The sequence below is a fragment of the Carya illinoinensis genome, chromosome 11, assembly GCF_018687715.1.
Source record: "Carya illinoinensis cultivar Pawnee chromosome 11, C.illinoinensisPawnee_v1, whole genome shotgun sequence".
In the NCBI taxonomy this organism is placed as follows: Eukaryota; Viridiplantae; Streptophyta; class Magnoliopsida; order Fagales; family Juglandaceae; genus Carya; species Carya illinoinensis.
The window spans coordinates 42883267-42901013 of record NC_056762.1 but is presented as its reverse complement, the minus strand read 5'-3'; the positions used below and the strand labels follow the sequence as shown (position 1 = coordinate 42901013).

The 17747-nt window shown below is 34.4% G+C and overlaps 3 protein-coding genes across 3 annotated transcripts; all 3 read right to left on the bottom strand.

The window, feature by feature from the left end:
* Positions 1–1419: 1419 nt before the first annotated feature.
* LOC122282605 (MYB-like transcription factor ETC1) lies at positions 1420–2936 on the bottom strand. Its single transcript, XM_043094544.1, has 3 exons — positions 2368–2936; positions 1997–2096; positions 1420–1883 (listed from the first exon to the last, which is right to left on the bottom strand). The coding sequence occupies exons 1-3, from the start codon at positions 2417–2419 to the stop codon at positions 1793–1795; spliced, it is 243 nt and encodes an 80-aa protein (XP_042950478.1). The 5' UTR covers positions 2420–2936; the 3' UTR covers positions 1420–1792.
* Positions 2937–4671: 1735 nt separating this feature from the next.
* Positions 4672–7715, bottom strand: LOC122281848 (protein translation factor SUI1 homolog 1-like). Its single transcript, XM_043093661.1, has 5 exons — positions 7554–7715; positions 6391–6476; positions 5430–5635; positions 5269–5322; positions 4672–4987 (listed from the first exon to the last, which is right to left on the bottom strand). The coding sequence occupies exons 2-5, from the start codon at positions 6425–6427 to the stop codon at positions 4943–4945; spliced, it is 342 nt and encodes a 113-aa protein (XP_042949595.1). The 5' UTR covers positions 6428–6476; positions 7554–7715; the 3' UTR covers positions 4672–4942.
* A 5791-nt stretch (positions 7716–13506) lies between these two features.
* On the bottom strand, positions 13507–14583 carry LOC122282529 (protein FAR-RED IMPAIRED RESPONSE 1-like). The gene has a single exon (XM_043094466.1). It carries the CDS (start codon positions 14581–14583, stop codon positions 13507–13509), a length of 1077 nt encoding a protein of 358 aa, XP_042950400.1.
* Between the last annotated feature and the right edge of the window lie 3164 nt (positions 14584–17747).

Below are 17747 nucleotides of genomic sequence, written 5' to 3'. Positions count from 1 at the left end.
TTTTTTTTATAAAAAAATTAAAAAATAATAAATTCTATCAACAATTAATTTGAAATGACTTAAGATTGATTCAATAACCAAACATAACCTAAAGCTCAAGTAAATTAGATTTTTCATGCTAATCACGTACGCGAGAGATCGATTGTTAGCTTGAATAGAAGATCTAAACTCAACCTAAAATTATTGGTGTTAACCTGCTAACATAAGTGAACTTTTTATTAGAACATTTAAGAAAACAAAACCTCTGATTTTTTTTTTGATAGCTTTCATATAAATGTGATTAAAAAGATGTAATATATATATACATAATTAGTTATCACATTCATTGGGTGACTTGAACAGTAGTAGGTCTAACAATGAAAAAATTAATATATTTTCTCTAATTTTTCAAAAAAAAAAAAAAATGAAGAAAATGTAGGTATATACGCGTTAGTGTTCCGCATACCGATTCTGATCAAGATCTCTGTCCTCTCTATGATCATGTCACGGAAAAGGTGACATTACAAGGTGTAGTATTCTAAGACAGGCTGATACTTATCAACATATGTATATATAATTAATATCTAGGAATAGAATTTGGGATAAAAGGCATATTCCTTTTGATAAATCACATAACACAGCTAGAATGATTAATTGAGATCAGGTTAATTACTGCCTGCACCAATATACCAGTACTGCGTGCATGCTATTGCTAATGGACTATACCGGCCATCATCCTTACTGATCAGGCTGTGGCCCTGCATGCATGCATGCGCATGTTGGCCTGTCAGTCTCTTGTGTAGTCCAATATTGCATGTCAGGCAGGCCGCTAGATGATCAGGTGCTTGGGTTCATGGATTAATAAAGAACGTGCGCGTTTCAGTTTTGCCAGGCATGCATATAATTATATATAGCTTTGCTTGCCTTCATTTGTCAGCCTACTGTACGTACGAATCTTTAGATAGTTTTGATTTTCAAGTTAAATAATGCCATATACAAGTTTAATTTAGATGTTCGCAAGCCTTAAAAAAAAATGTAATTTTTAAGCAAATTCTAATATATTTTTTTTCAAACGATTTACAAAAGATCATCACTTGCACAAACAGTATTTTTTCCTTCTTTTTTGTTCTCCCCATCTCTTATATATATATATATATATATATATATATATATATATATATATTTCTCTCTAGCTTTTAGTTTTGTTATTAATTAAGCATTTACTTGTCAAGATCATAACCTACTCATCATGATGCGTTATCGTACATCATGTACTGCTTCGCTTGTTAATTTGATTCCGTTTGGAATGATAATTAATATATGGAAGTTTTTCCCTCTTTGGCATATATATATATATGTCATTTTATAGAAAAAAACTTGTGTTCGTTTGTTTTGTTGAGATAGATGCATGGGCCACATCTGTTTTCTAATCCAAGCAAATTAGGAAATCCACATTCATTTATACATGATGTAACAGACCAAACAAAAACTAATAGTAGTTGGCATGTAAATATACAGGAAAACTTTCACTAGCTAGCATTCTTAAATTAGGTTGATAATATTTACATGCATATATATATATATATATAATATTAGGGCATACACTTATTCCTACCCTCAAAAGAAGGCATGCAAGAATATAACCCTTATATATAAGACGCGATAAACATGACCACATTAATTGAGTCGCAGATGCAACGATAATATCATAAGCATCACATGCATATATACAAGTTTCATGCATGCATATGCCTAGCTAGCACCAAACTTCTAAATTCCATTCAACAATTTGTCTTTCTTTCTAAAAGACGCTTCATTCGCTTTTGGAGGAGTATCTTGAATTCCAGTATTTCTCAATTTCCTCGGCTGTTCTTCCAGGGATTCTCCCAGCAATTAGAGACCATCTGTTTAAAGTACCTCATGCATCATTACAATGATCATGTTAGAGAGAGAGAGAGAGAGAGAGAGAGAGAGAGAGAGAGAGAGAGAGAGAGAGAGAGAGAGAGAGAGAGAGTACCTCTCGCCAACAAGATTAAACATTATTACAACAAGCGTCTCCTCATCTTCTGAGAATTGAAGCTTCGAATCGTGATTGCTATTCTTTGCCTCCTCAAGTACTGCAAATAAACATTAATTAAATTATCAAAATTTAATTAATGGCCATCCATCAATTATAGAGCTTTCATGCAGAAAAAATGGTAAAAGCAAAACTTCTCTGGTTTCCACCAGAGACATGACGGTAAAAATTAAGGAGCTAAATGGATGGTCAACAGCAGATCATCACATGCATGTTCGCCTTAACATTACTTTTTTTTGATTTTATCTTTAGAAAAATGGAAAGGGGCATGCAAGGACATTATTGATATTGAAAGCGAGGGTAATAATTACCTTCGGAGTCCAAAGCAGTTTCAGTAGAACTACTGTGATCCAAGTCAGCCATATTTTACCCACAGAGAGAGAGAGAGAGAGAGAGAGAGAGAGAGAGAGAGAGAGAGAGAGAGCAATTAGAACACCTGAAGTTGTACTAAGAAGAAGAAGCAATGGGGCAGATATAGGTGAAGTGGAGGCGCTTAAATACTGGAAAGAAATAGAAAAAACATTCCCAGTGCAGGTGATGAAGACCAGAAGGTAAGATAAAAAAAGGAGTAGAATGTTAGTTGGAAGGGTCGGTGCGTTTGGTGACAGTAGTAAATTATATATTAAATACGCACAGTAAAAAAGCATGCAGGAAACATTCCAATATGGTAATGATCCTTAAAAAAAAAGCCTATATGCATGTTTAATTAATCTTTCGTAGGACTATAACTTACATTAATAATATGGTTCAATATTTCAATAACATGATCTCGTTAATTAATTACAGCATGCAATAACAATTAAATTATAAAAGATCATGGTCTCTTATGGCTAGCTTTTAATCCATATATATTATATATGCAGCCGAACATTGGAGACACATTAGTTATTGGCTTAGTTTATGGACTGCCACTACAAGAAATTAAAACTATTTATTTATGTCAGTTATTTCTAATAAAAATGATTATTTTCTGTCAAAATGAATCTATTTTTATTATAAATAGTCATACATGCATATATATATATATATATAATTTGTTCATCTATGCATGAATTTTTGTTTATGAACCATATATAACCTGATAGATCGAAGTACCATATTGTACATTATAGGCATGATTAATGTTAAGGTGATGTAGAAAATATCTGAAGTTTTTTCAGTCTGCATGTCTAGAATTTACATCACATTAGTTAATATTCATTTTAATTATGATGTAATGCAGCTAGAGATTTTTTCACAAGTTTTATAATTCCTTTCTTGCAGCTAGCTAGCACTCGTTACAATTAATGAATTTCCCATACTTTTTATGTTCTCCAATCATCGTCACATGATAGTTATCTTACATTATCATCATCATCATCATTATTATATCAGAGTTCATGTGTTAATTGGGTATTCTGATTTCACCGACATGAAAAGGCAGCTAGCTAGCTGGGTAGCTACCTTCCCCATGAAATCCTGCAAGAATTCGATGAAAATGTAAAAAGATATATATGGTAAATTAGGGGGTCAAAGATGGCATGCGCAGTACCTTAAATAATGCTCTTGGGGGTGTCTTCCAGCATGATCATTATGTCCCATGTTGGGTGCCTCTATATTCTCCTAAAGTATTCAACTTTTATGGCACAATCTTTTTTGTCCCTGGAAAGAATGGCCCAAGATGAAGCATGCGATTAAAGCAAATTAATAGAAAAGAGACATTTGGCACTTTCATTGGTTATTCATTAAGAAATATGCATGATCCGATGATCCCGAGGAGGAGGAGGAGGAGAAGAAGAAGAAGAAGAAGAATAATAGTGGTTCGATCTTTTATATATATATATATATATATATCTTATCAATAAAAGTACTTTTGACATCTACTTCTCAAATCTCAATCGATATCAATATAAAAGTAGGAGCAAATTTAACTACCAATAAAGGTTATATTAAACGTATGTCATTCATGATCTTATGTAGATATCATTGAGAACACGACGGTACATAAGACAAGAAATGCGGCATTTCACCATCTATATCATCATTTTCAAACTACATATAAACATTAATTTTTCTTATCTTACTGATTTGTACTTGTCGATTTTACTTGCCATCTTTATTTAATTTGTTTTTTAATAGAAAGAGAATAATTAAAAAAAAACACAAGGAATATATGCTTCAGCAAGTAGTTTGCCCTGTAAAAATTGATACATTGAGATAAGCCATCTGTACGTAGCATTCAAGCTACAGATCTGTGGAGGAAGTCCATCATCTCCAACCACAAGTACCCGAAAACTGTGTAAAACAAGGAGTTCGAAAGCTCTACATTCTGTAGGTATTAAATAGAGTTCTACCGTACAAATTTGGACATGACGATTCCGCTCGCAAAATGCTACTGGTTTTGTACGTGTTACTTGCCAAGGCTCAAACATGGCAAACTGAATTCGAAGTTTGTACCACTTTCCTTTTTTAAAACAATTTTTTGAAGTAGCAAAACTTCGGCCACAGCCACAGCCCAACCCATACATATATAAGAGCTAATTTTATGTTAGTCCCGACAAGCAGTACTAATGTAATCGTATGTCGAATCATCGATTTCCTTAGCTGCTGCCGGAGTGTTAATAATTCAAAAGACAAATTCGCAACTTGACATCAGATTTTTTATAAGAGTGATTGTTATCAAACACAGAGACACAAGTACTCATCATGAGTAGTTCCATCATCACCACACAACCACGGATAACTAGAACACACCAGAAGAGAAACACACCCAAGTGGTGAACACACTACACCGTTAAGTGACATAATAGGATCATGACCATACTAGAAGTCCGATAACATGTCTGGCACTAACATATAAGGGCACAACCATGCATGCAGAGAGCTAGCTTTTTCAGTTGCTGCAGCTCAGAAACCATGAATCTTGATATGTTCTTTTTTCACAATGCCAGCCTGTTCTCCACAATCAAAACACGCAAAAATTAGATACCAGCAACGAGTCAAACTAATATATTTTTGGTTTAGTAACAATGAATCACACTAATATCGAATTACAGTATAGCGCTTCAGTAAGGAAAAAATAGGCAAGTATTTCCTAAGCAAATAAACATTCATTATGGAAAATGGGTTCAAGTATAATATTGATAAGGCTATTTACAACCGAAAAAACAAAAGGATAAATAGTACTGGGAATAACCACATCCAGACACATCTAAAATGTGGTAAGTGGTTACCTGGACAAGGAAGGTGGACACATTCTTTCGCTGATCGCCTTGAAGTTGAATAACCTATACACAAAAGAATATCAAAATTTTGCATGATACACAAGAGTGTCACCATTTGAAGAAGGCAATTAAACAAAAGCAGAAAGGTGCCAACTACGTAAAAGACCTACCTGTCCTAGTTCTGGGTCTTGGACAACTGTACCATTGCAGCAAAACTCCTTCTTGAGGTCCTTCAGTATCTTGTTGTAGCTGTATTCTTTCTTCAACCCCTGCACAGTGGTCAGGCTCTTCCTACCATTCCGCTGCTGTATACGAATGTGCACATACTCTTTTGAACCAGCACCAGAGTCCTCAGCATTTGCCTCGGCAAACGGATCTATACCAACTCATATGGACAACAAACTAATCAGAATCCCATTCAATGAAGAAAGTAGGGGAACATTTATATTGGGGGGAAGGGCAGTACATTAACATCCTCATTCCCCACCATTCCTAAAGGTACATATGATTGACTTCTTTTGATCCTCACACTTCTTCAGATGTGAGTTTGTGACTTTGTTACTTGGTGACAATTGGAGGGATCCAGCCATAGTGTTCTGTCTCCTAACTTGTCCACCTTGTCAAGGATGTCAAATTGTCGTGTCTTTGTCAATGGCCAATTCTGTAGAGATGCAGACTTGTGTTGCGAGTAAGCAAATTGACTCTAACAAAGAAACACTGACATCCTTGATCAGGAGACATCGAGGGAGAAGAGCAAGATGGCCAGTAATACCCTTTGACAAAGACAAAATCAAGCAGACATCTGATGAAACAAGGAGCAAAGACAGACACTCCCTTCTGAGAACAAACTACGAAAAAAAGACCAATCAGAGGCAATAAAAACCCATCACAATGGAATTGAGAGTCTAGTTCAGATTTTCTGATCTAGGTTTCTAATTCTGAGTCTGAATGTATTATTTATCTCTTTTTTACCTAAAAAAAAAAAAGACTGAGTTTGAATGTCTAGCATGGCATTTCAATTAAGTTTGTATTCAGGAAAAGAAAAAACACTGTAAAGACAAGATAGCCATAGGCAAATCACATGACATGCAAAATAAATCACAGATCGAGTCCAGAAGCAAGCAAACATACCAAAGGTAGTGGGAATTTGAGCGTCGAGTTCAGACATGAAACTTGGCTGATTTTAATAGAACCGCCAAACGACTGGATGATAAGCCCTGGATTATGAGGGGAATGCATATCAGACCATAAATTGATAACTAAGACTCCAGTGCATACATGTAACCTGCTTCTTTTTCTTTCCCAGTAAACAAAAAAACATAATTTTAATCATGCACTAAATGCTCCATAAAATTAGACAGACAAATGTCATCAACTTTTTTTTTTTTTTTTTTTTGTCGGTAAACAAAGTTTTATTGATCATAAGAACAGCGGGACATATACATGCGCATCACCTTTGTGCGCTAGTTTAGTGATACAAGAAATTCGAAAAAAATCATGCCATTAAACATGTCATCAACTTTACCAACAATGTATAATGAACCGCAGATACACCTTCAGTGAACCGTTTAGGGGATGCTGGGGTTATTAAATTCTTTCTTTCCTTTATAAAAAGAATTGCATCCCCAACTAAATGTCCCTATATCTTGAGTAATATTTAGAAACTACAGCCTCTTTTGTATCCAATGGCCTTCATCACAAAAAAATGGTGGGCAAAATTCAAGTAACAGACCCTTGGATTCCCAGAATTGCTCTCCAAAAAATAAGCCATCTCATTCACTAATTAACAGGATTAACCAACACATATCCAAAACAAAGATAAACAACTGAAAAGATTTGCTAGCGTGTTACGAAAAGAATATAGCAGATACCACATACTTGGAAAAAAAGTTTTTACTTCAAGTAAAAGTATTTGGTCCCAATCAGTACATAGAGACAAAGGACTTACTGAAGTCTTGAACTACCAATTAATTGTAAATATATATTTCGATAACGAATAAAAAATTATAATGACTTATATAAGAATCAAATAAAAACCATAATAAAAAAATTTCATAAACTTAGATACAGCAAAGTTTGGGCATGAAGCATGGAGAATAAAAAGAAAAGTAAAGAAAAGAACACTAGAAACGAATCTAATTACCGAAAGCCAATAGATTTTAAAAGATAGTCTATTCTTTCCAGTGAAAAGACTATGATAAAAATAAATCAGATAGAATCGGAACCCTAAACATTGATTGGATATGAGATCCGATCGCCAAGAAATATAAAACAGTAAAAGGAAGGCAAAGCACCTGATCCGAAGTTTAGGATTTGAAAATTGATGTCGGTGATAGGATTAAACCCTAGATCGGATCAGTCAGAGCTATCTCTCCCGCGCTCGCGCTCTTCCGTAATGCTGTTTGGCGAGAGAGAAAACTGAAAGGACAAGGGAACTTGTGATATAAAATCTAAATAAGATGGGAAAATTGGGATCAAAGAGTGTACTATATTCGTTGTATGTGCGCTGTGTGGTGGACCATGGTGTGCCTTGGGAATCGGGCGGTGTATTGTGTGTCGCGCATATGATTGGACACGTGTCCAGGATCGAGGGTTGCCAGCCTACGATTCCTTGTTTTCCTCTCTATAATCTAGAATTTGGAACGGGCATCCAATGTTTTTCTTTTAAGAGATACTTTTTACAGTCGGGCATCAGGGAGATGCTGCGGAGTCATATACGACGTGGTTTTAGTTTTATTTAAACGGTGCATTTTGTTTTATAGGATTAACCAAGTATTTCATCTTATGGGATTAATCAAGTATTTCATCAGCTTCTTTTTCATTTCTTTCCTCCCTCGTTTTCATCAGAATCACCATTCTCAATTTTTCCTTCTTTTTGACTGCGATTGCAAAATTTTCCATCTCGTTCTCCAGCTTTGATCCCATCTCATTCTCCAGCTTCGATTCGGCCATTCCATTTCTAAGGTTATTTTTGATGTATATTTTTAAAAGAAATATTTCTCTTCGTTCGATTTCACCATCTCCTTCTGTCGTACTCTTCATCTGAGAAAATCGCCGTCTGTTTCTGAGGTTATATTTGGTATATATTTCTGAGAGAAATCTTTCTCTTCGTTCGATTTCATCATCTCCTTCCGTCGTACTCTTCATCTCAGAAAATCGCCGTCCGTTTCTGAGGTTATTTTTGGTGTATATTTCTGAGAGAAATATTTCTCTTCGTTCGATTTCACCATCTCTTTTCGTCGTACTCTTCATCTGAGAAAATCGCCTTCTGTTGTTTTCCATCTTCAAGATAGCATGTCTTCGTTCCTTCATTTTCCATCGTATTCACTGAAACCCTAATCCCAAATTTTTATCTTTCTCTTCATTTCCCCATTTTTTCCAAAAACCCTAACCCTAAAATTTTCCCTTTTCACGAAAGCCCTAAAATTTCTCCATTTTTTTACCGAAAACCCTAACCCTAAAATTTTTCTTTTTTCCGAAAGCCCTAAAATTTTGTCATTTTTTTACCGAAAACTCTAACTCTAAAATTTTTCCAATTTTTTTCCGAAAACCCTAACCCTAAAATTTTCCCTTTACCCGAAAGCCCTAAAATTTCCCCAATTTTTTCCCGAAAACCCTAACCCTAAAATTTTCCCAATTTTTTCCCGAAAACACTAACCCTAAAATTTTCCATTTCCCCGAAAGCCCTAAATTTTTCCCTTTTTTTACCGGAAACCCTAACCCTAAAATTTCTCATTTTCCCCTTTTTCCTAAAACCTAACCCTAAAATATCCCGACATGGTCTTATTCTCAGGATGACTGACTGATTCGCTTAAAGCTTGGTAAGCTCTCTAACCCGTTATTTGAAAAGTAATTATTTATAATACAATAGGTTCTCTAATATTAGGCATCTAATGATTTGTTAATGCATTTGTAGGTTTTATTGAGTGTGCAATAACCCTGACTCAAATCAATTCTGTCTGGTTTGGATTGCTACATTATTGTATTTTAATTTGAGGAAATCAGTTCTAATTTTTGTTTTAGATTGCTACATTATTGTGATTTAGTTTAAGTAAATCAGTTATGTTATTTTGTTTGGATTGCTACATTATTGTGTTTCAAGTTAAGTAATGTATTTTAACTTAAGTAAATCATGTATATTTTTTGGTTTGGATTGCTACATTATTGTGTTTTAATTTATGTAAATCAGTGTGTGTGTTGGTTTGGATTGATACATTATTGTGTATTAATTTAAGTAAATCAGTTCTTTTTTTTATTTGCATTATTGTGTATTAATATAATGATGCATTAATGGTAGCTTTGTCAAACTGGTTGATGGTGGCTATTGTTACTCCATGCTATTTATATTGAAGAAAAGTGGTTCTGTTTTTTGGTTTTGAATATGTACATTATTGTGTTTTCATTTAATGAAGCATCTAATGGTGGCTTTGTGAAACTGGTTGATGGTTGCTATCATTACTTGATGCTGTTAGAATTGAAGTAAATCAATTCTATTTTTTAATTTGAAAGAGGTACATTATTGTGTATTCATTTAATGAATCATATAATTTTATATTTGCCTTATTGGTTGATGTTAGCTATTGTTACTTGATGCTGTTAGAATTGAAGTAAATCAATTCTATTTTTTGATTTGGAAGAGGTACATTATTGTGTATTCATTTAATGAAGCATAAAATTTTATATTTGCCTTATTGGTTGATGTTACCTATTGTTACTCCATGGTGTTAGAATTGAAGTAAATCAATTCTGTTTTTTGATTTGGAAGGGGTACATTATTGTGTATTCATTTAATGAAGCATATAATTTTATCTTTGCCTTATTGGTTGATGTTACCTATTGTAAAATGTTTTTATTTTTTTCTATTGTTTAGATTATTGTATTGTGAATCTGGTTTTGGTTAGAATGTCATCATCATCAATGTCTTCTACATCTGTTGATAATCATACTTTGAGTACACCAATGTGCTTCTGGAGGTTGAAGCTACACTGAAATACTCAAATACTAGAAGAAATCCTAGCCGAGCCTTTTTAGGATGTCGAAAGTACAACACTAAGGTAATTACAGCATTCATTTGGTTACATTTGCATTACGTTTTTAGAACTACTCAATATTCTTGCATATCTAATCTTTTGCATTAAAATGGTTAGGGACTACCGTACTGCAAATTTTTCAAGTGGGCAAATAGTGAAGACATAGAACAAGACCTTCTGAAAAGGAAAAATGATTTGCTAAGAAAAGAGGCAAACCTAGTCAAGATGCTCGAGGATATTGAGAAAAGGGAGATTTAGCTCCGAAAGAAAGCGGATGAGATCGAGAAGAAAGAGATTTTGCTGGTTAGCCTAAATGAGGAGATTATGAAAAAAGAGTGGATGCTTCTTCAGCAACAAGCAGAAATCAAGCGCTCGTGCACACTATTCCAGCTGTTTTGGACTGTAGTCATTTTTTTGATTTGTTACGTACTAGTATGTAAGTGATGTTAGATTGTATGTTGGATTGTACTAAGGTTATTGAGAAAAATTTGTAATTGCATTTACTGTTAAGTAAGTCAAAATTAGGTGTTTGTACGCCTTTACATGTATTTTGGTCATTTTGAACAAAATATTGGTGTAATTGTATCACAGGAGGTTGAACCTATGTGACACGGAATTGCCATTGCTTTTGAACTCTTGTGGGAATTGTAAAAGGTTGAACAATTCTGGTCTGATGTTTAATACAAGAGGAATTATACTTAGTCGAAATATTCTGGCCTGATTTTGTAATTTTATATTCTGGTCTGATTGTTAATACAAGAGGAATTGTTCATTATCTGAATCAAGATGAATACCTATACATTATCTAAATAATATAATGTTGTTCCATATTGGACATTCTGATTTTTCAGGTAACAAAACTTTCCCATTCAACAAAGCTTAAGTCTTCCATGGTAAAGTTCCTGGTAAACATTATTGTCCAGGTAATTATTTAAGTTCAACAACCGAACTCAAATCTAAAATGTAAAAAAAGGCAACCGTAAAGTGCAAGAGTTCATATAACCATAGGCTTCACTATCCCTTTTAATACAAACAAAAATGAACATCCAATTGTCACAGGCAAGACTTCATATAACCCACAGAACCCACAAGAAATCATCACAAATCTGCAATGATTTGTCATACACATAAAAATGGCACATAACCATGTTTGAACATAACCAACCCATAAATCCCAACCAATACAAAAGCACTAGGATCTAAAAATCTGCAACTCCATCAAAAGGACACAACCAAATCAATTGTTGCTACTTCTCCACCAACAATATATAAAATCTAAAACTTTCAAAGAATGATCTGAAAATTAAGCTTCTCAATCAACCGAACTCTTCAACAACTCCAACAGAACATTTTCATCGATCTACTGATTCTCTTCCCCCGGCTGTGATCCATCCAACCTAAGTTGCATCTGTAATGAATATAAGATAAGTTTCTCAATTTTCAAGTTAAGTTCATAAATTAAGGGAAAATTCATTATTTATTTTTTATTACACTTTCTTGAGTCCCCATGAATGCTTCTTGTAGCTGCGTTCCACTAATGTCAACAGTTGAGCTGTTTAGAACAGTCTGGTGATAAATTACAACAATAACTCCATAAGTAGTAATTCAAATCAATATATAACAAATCAGCATATAACAAGATGAGAATATACAACTTTCAGTAAAGAAAAATACGGGAATATACTTCTTCATGCAAGTTTTCAACAGTGGGGTTATCTATATGTGATGGGCCAAATAAATTCCTGCATGTGTCTCGGATTGGTGCATCTCCTCCGTCTCCCTAATAATCACGTAAGTTACAAAATGTGTATGTATTAATTTTTTTTAAAGGAAAAAATAAACCCGATGACAATAATAAAAACTATTATTAAGCAAAATGAATTTTTAAAATGGTGCACCTGTTTACGTTTCCCTTTTACATGTGCCTTTACAGGTGGTTTTTACTTCTTCGCTTTAACCTTCAACACCCGTTTCTCCATCGTGGAAGCTCTCCTCAGAGATGGGGGCCTGCCTTTCCCTCTCACAACTAGTGGACTCAGCACCGCCTTTGAACTATCAACTGTAGTTGGCTCTAATGTCGGACAATGCACATTGGAACCTATTCGCGTCATAGATGGTGCTTGTTGATTATGAACATATAAGTCAATCATCCCATATAACTTTCCCTCTGCATCATCAGTGTGCTCATTGGAACCCGCTGCATAAGTTATCATCTGATAACAGATATTCAACATACAGGAATATCTGTTAGCATCTGGATGGTAATCCCCTACGTCATAGCTACTACGGATTAAAGTGTATCTCCTTTTGATATCTTTTCTCTATCGATCTAAAATGTACTTAGTCGGCAATGATTTTATCTGATTACATTTGAATATAGTCAAAATATGCCTATACAGTATCCCCCTAATATGAAATAACCTGCACGAACACTTTGCATCACAATCTTCCTCATTAAATTCCACAGAATATGTAACGCACTTACTGAACTCTTCAACATGAACCTCATCATCGACCAAATAAGTTTTAATTCCATCATCCCTTTTAAGTATAGATGGATCCATATTAAGCACACCCATGACTTGCTGCTGAACTTCCCTAAATTTAGCATTAGTGTACAGCTCTTGGAATTTTTTTTCAATTGGAGATCTAGATATGCAGGGAATACTGACATTAAATAAGTGGAAGTCTGAGTTATTTTTATTCTCAATTTTTTTTTTCAATGCATTGTCAAACTGGTCAACAAACTCCTTCAAGTTGGTCTTCGTATGAACATAACTGTCAAAAAAAGCATTCATGTTCTTGCTTCGCTGGGTTGTACTCATTCCAGCCCAAAAGAATTCTCTTAGAAAAACTGGCACCCAATGGCTACGCTCAGCATATAAACTTTACAACCAGGCGTTCTCATGCAAGTTGAAAGTGTTAATGAACCCCTCACAACAACTCTCAAACTCTTCAATACTTTGCGTGTCATATACACATTTTATCAACTGATTTTTCAGCCCAGTTTTGTAGGCACTATGAGAGCCAAGCTTCTCGAAATTTTTTTCAGAATATGTCATAGGCAAAATCTATGTCGTGTTTTCGGAAAGAGTAGCAATTGTATTTTTCATTGCCCTGTCTTGATCTGTGATAATAGCTTTTGGAGCTATATCATTCATACATTGCAACCAAGTCTCAAATAACCATGTAAAGGTCTATGTATCCTCACTAGAAATCAACCCTGCCCCAGAAGAATTGATTGCTCATGGTGATTTACACCAACAAAGGGTGCAAAGGGCATCTCATATCTATTTGTCAGGTATGTGGTGTCGAATGTTATCACATCACCAAAATACTGATAGGCTGCCCTACTACGTGGGTCTGCCCATAATACATTTTTCAACCTCCCGTCATCATCTAAATCCATCAAAACAAAAAATTCGTCGTTCTTGTACTGCATTCTACAAAAGTACTCTCGAAGCGCTCCGGCACCACCTTTCCCAAGTCGTAGATGCCGTGCTTTATTAATATAATTGTGAAAATATTTCTCTAAAAATAGGAGGTTCTCGAATCCACCGGTGCCAACAACAAGAGATCCAAAGCTATTGTTCATTCGAATGCCAGCCAAGTCGTTTGTATCTAGGACTCCTTTTACGGAGTCACTCACCTCTCGGTTACATCGAAAGAATCGGGATTTCTGCAGACTGAGGCCGTGATTATGAATATTCTGAACAGTTGTTAACTGCAACTTTCCCTCTACTTTTAAGGCATTTATCTTTGCCTTACAATCCGTCTTTCCTGTCGGACGGGGTTTGGCAATATTTAACGTCCTATTCCAAGCTTTCCCACCATGTGCACAACCAAGGGTTACATATCTGACACTGTCATCCTCTCCCCTCTCACTCCTTTGTGTCATCACTCCAAATCCACATTTCTTAGCATATTCTTTATAATACTCAATTAATTCTTCAAAAGAATTAAACTGCATACCCGACTTTGGCTCTTCAATTAAATCATCACCATCTGTTTGCATTATCTGAGGTGTCCCAGCACTTTTGTCATCGGTTTTCTCAGAATCTGGTCTATCCTCTTTACTCGTTTCAACAATTCTAGAGGAGGTACATGGCGATTCAGTTTCCCTACAATTTAATCCATCCTCTTTATCTTTATCAACTATTGTGCTTGTAGCGGAACAGGTATTGATGACAGGTATTGGAGGTCTCATCTCATATTGAAATGGATATTGGTTGCCATCTGGATATGACAAAAAAGTAGGTGACCATGTAGGCATTGCTCCATAATAACCAGGCATGTAATTTGCAAAGCTCGGACAAGTTATTGGTATGTCCTAAAATAAAAACAACAATGATAATTAGCATTAAAGCTCGATGTTAAAATTTTAAGAACTCAAATATTGTGTTTTTTAAACAATATAACGTGCCGGGGTTGGTGTATTTGAGGTAGATGGTATTAACGGATGTGAGTGTTCTTCCCCTATTACCATGATGACAATCGCAAGAACACCTATATATGCACACAGTGAGTATAGATAATACAGAAAATAATTCAAAAAATTCTAACTTAGTCATTAAGAAGTTAAGATGGAAAAAATCGAGGAAGGTAAAACTGCTTCTAAGCTACTAATTGAAGCAAGTTCAGAATTGTAGATTTTGCAACTTTAGAAAGGCACCAAATTGGGTTGACTCCCTGCATGTATATAATTAAATTGTTATGGCCTTGTTTCACTTAGATTATAGATTTGTAGATTGTCCACAATCATTAAACAAATAATTTATGTATATATCTAGTCATTAAATTGCACCATATATAACCTATTTAATAATGAGAAATTAACATGTTCATATATAGGTGGGTTTTGATAGATGGGGTGTAGGAAGGAAGTCCATTAATAATTAGGTGGATTCAAATGGAGTAGTACATCAATGATTATTTCATGAAAAATCAGTTTTGCAACTTTAACAAGATTTATTAACATATATCTCAACTTTGCTAGATCTAGAAAAAGCTATGTAGGGATACTTCTATACACTTGCATATCGACTTTCAAGCTCTTATCTTCACACAGAAGTTGCATACCAACCACCTGTTTTTAGACTGCTAAGAAATGCAACTTACAAAGCTACTAATTTTGTATGTCATGCTAAATTGTTCTTATAGATTAAAGCTGTGTTTTTTTTTTTTTGGTTACAATATTTCATCTCATCTTTGTACCCTTAAAGTTGTGTTCTTTTTTGTTACAATATTTCTAAAACTATGTTTTTTTTTTTTTTACAATATTTCCAAAGCTGTTTTTTTTTTTTTTTGTTACAATATTTCTAAAGCTGTGTTCTTTTTGTTTTTTTACAATATTTCTAAAGCTGTGTTTTTTTTTTTGTTACAATATTTCTAAAGTTGTTTTATTTTTTTCTTACAATATGTCATCTGATCTTTGTACCATTAAACCTTGTGTTTTTTTTTTTTGTTACAATAATCCTACACACATTTTCCTTTCCTTTAACAGGTCATAGATGGCTGGTTTTATAGTATCTTTGTACCGTTAAAGCTGACTTTTTTTTTTTTTTTTGGTTACAATAACCCGCACGAACACATTTTCCTTTCATTTAACAGGTCATAGATGCCTGCTTTTATAGTCTTCAACTAATAACCATGTAAAGGATAGATTAAAGCAGAGGAACAAATCAAGCTATGATTTTTTTGTTAACAAGTCATAGATGGCTGTATCACTTCAACAAATCTACCAACAAACTCATCTGAAACCAATGCATTATTATCACAGATCTACCAACGCACCAACACGTCAAAGTAAAGCAAATGAGTAAATTTTTACCCAATGCAGACAGAGGAAGAGCAGCAGATCTGTTCGTTGCAGTTTCTTCGCCTCAGTGTGCAACAACTCACCGAATAAAAGCTCCACGAGGTTGGCTCAGCCTTTAACGAAGACCCTCTTTAGCTCCGACAAAGATTCCGGCATCCTTCCACCCTTCCACTTTACTTGTTGAGTTCTCAAAATACAATGGAAGCTGATGGCTTTTGAGAAGGTATTCTCCGTTCCGTTCAGCCTAGTACGACGGCAATGCACATTGTCCTTCCACTCGACGGTGATGAGCAGCAACGACAACCAAGAGCGGGAATAACGTATGTCCTTAAATGGCGTTCCCCCCATTTCTCTTTCTATTTTCGTCTTTTTTTTTTTAAATAAATATAGATGACGTGGCTTTATTTACTGCACGATTACGAGGCGACTGTATGTCCCGACTGTACCTAGAACTATTGTTTTCTTTTCGAATTGGGAAGGTGATTGTGAAAGATCACAAATTATTAAAAAATATATGCTTCTTGGGTTTTAAAAGTGATTTAAATATCGAATTCTTTATAAAGTTTGGGATTAAGTCCTAAATACTAACATATATAAACCTAAAGAAAATTATTTTTATTTTTATTTTTTTCAATATCATTATTGCAAAAAACATTGGGGAACTAAAATTAATTTTAGTAGAGGAAAGGGAAGAGGCTGTATCGATTGGTTAAATACACTTTCTTTATTTTCTTTTCCTATTTTCCTAATGGATGGTCTATTATTAATTTTTATAAAGTTTCAAAATTAATTTAGTGTCACTAATCTTAATACGGCGATCAAGTACTTCAAAGATGTAGAATTAAAGAAGTTAGCACAAAGCATAATGAGCCCACGAGGCAAAATTAAGAGGCCCAAAGCTAACATAGGAAGAGGGTCGATGTGGAACAATGGGACGACATCCTTTCTGACATGACCTTACATATGCATAGAGCAAAGCTACGCTGGATTAAAGGGTTAGATATTGAACATGGGTAGAGATCCCGATGAGGACCCATGTCCCTAACAGAATGTGTGAAGTTGGCCACACTCATCAACCTATTATTATAGAACACGACCTAAGAGCCACACCACATTAAAGACAATCATGTGGTACATAGTATAGAGGACGAGCACCTCTAACACGGGATAGGGGATACCACCTTGGTGGGAGGTATAAAAACCAAATCCCAAGTTAGAATGCTTTCTTATAGGGGTATCGAAAAAATTGACTGGGCTGAGCCATTTGGACCAGACCGTACTCTAGTTCGATTGATCTCGATATTAAAAATTGTGGATTGAAACCATTTGGTCTAGTTTTGGGTCAATAAATTTTGGATCAGACCAAACGGATTGAACTCTTATATATATATTTAAAATATTTTTAATAATTTAATATAATAATTATATAAGTTAATGATATAATTTTCATTTAATTTATTATCATAGACCATATAAAATATTTTTCTAATGAGTTAGTTATATAATTTACATTAATAATTCATTTAATTTTAATTTAGTAATTTAAATAAATTTTTATTAATTTATTTGAGAAAAAAATTAAAAATTAAAAAATAAAAAAATAATTGGACCAGACCGGTCCTTATGGCCGGATGTTCGGT

Bases quoted from the DNA above. Each gene is read 5' to 3' on its own strand.
- LOC122282605 (XM_043094544.1), bottom strand. From the start codon at position 2,419: ATGGCTGACTTGGATCACAGTAGTTCTACTGAAACTGCTTTGGACTCC. The intron at 2,097-2,367 runs GTAATTATTACC...GTTTATTTGCAG, and splicing joins AACTGCTTTGGACTCCGAAG to TACTTGAGGAGGCAAAGAAT. The intron at 1,884-1,996 runs GTACTCTCTCTC...TACTTTAAACAG, and splicing joins TTTAATCTTGTTGGCGAGAG to ATGGTCTCTAATTGCTGGGA.
- LOC122281848 (XM_043093661.1), bottom strand. From the start codon at position 6,427: ATGTCTGAACTCGACGCTCAAATTCCCACTACCTTTG. The intron at 5,636-6,390 runs GTATGTTTGCTT...GAGTTGGTATAG, and splicing joins TCAAATTCCCACTACCTTTG to ATCCGTTTGCCGAGGCAAAT. The intron at 4,988-5,268 runs GTAACCACTTAC...TGTGGAGAACAG, and splicing joins TGTCCACCTTCCTTGTCCAG to GCTGGCATTGTGAAAAAAGA.
- LOC122282529 (XM_043094466.1), bottom strand. From the start codon at position 14,583: ATGCCTGGTTATTATGGAGCAATGCCTACATGGTCACCTACTTTTTTG.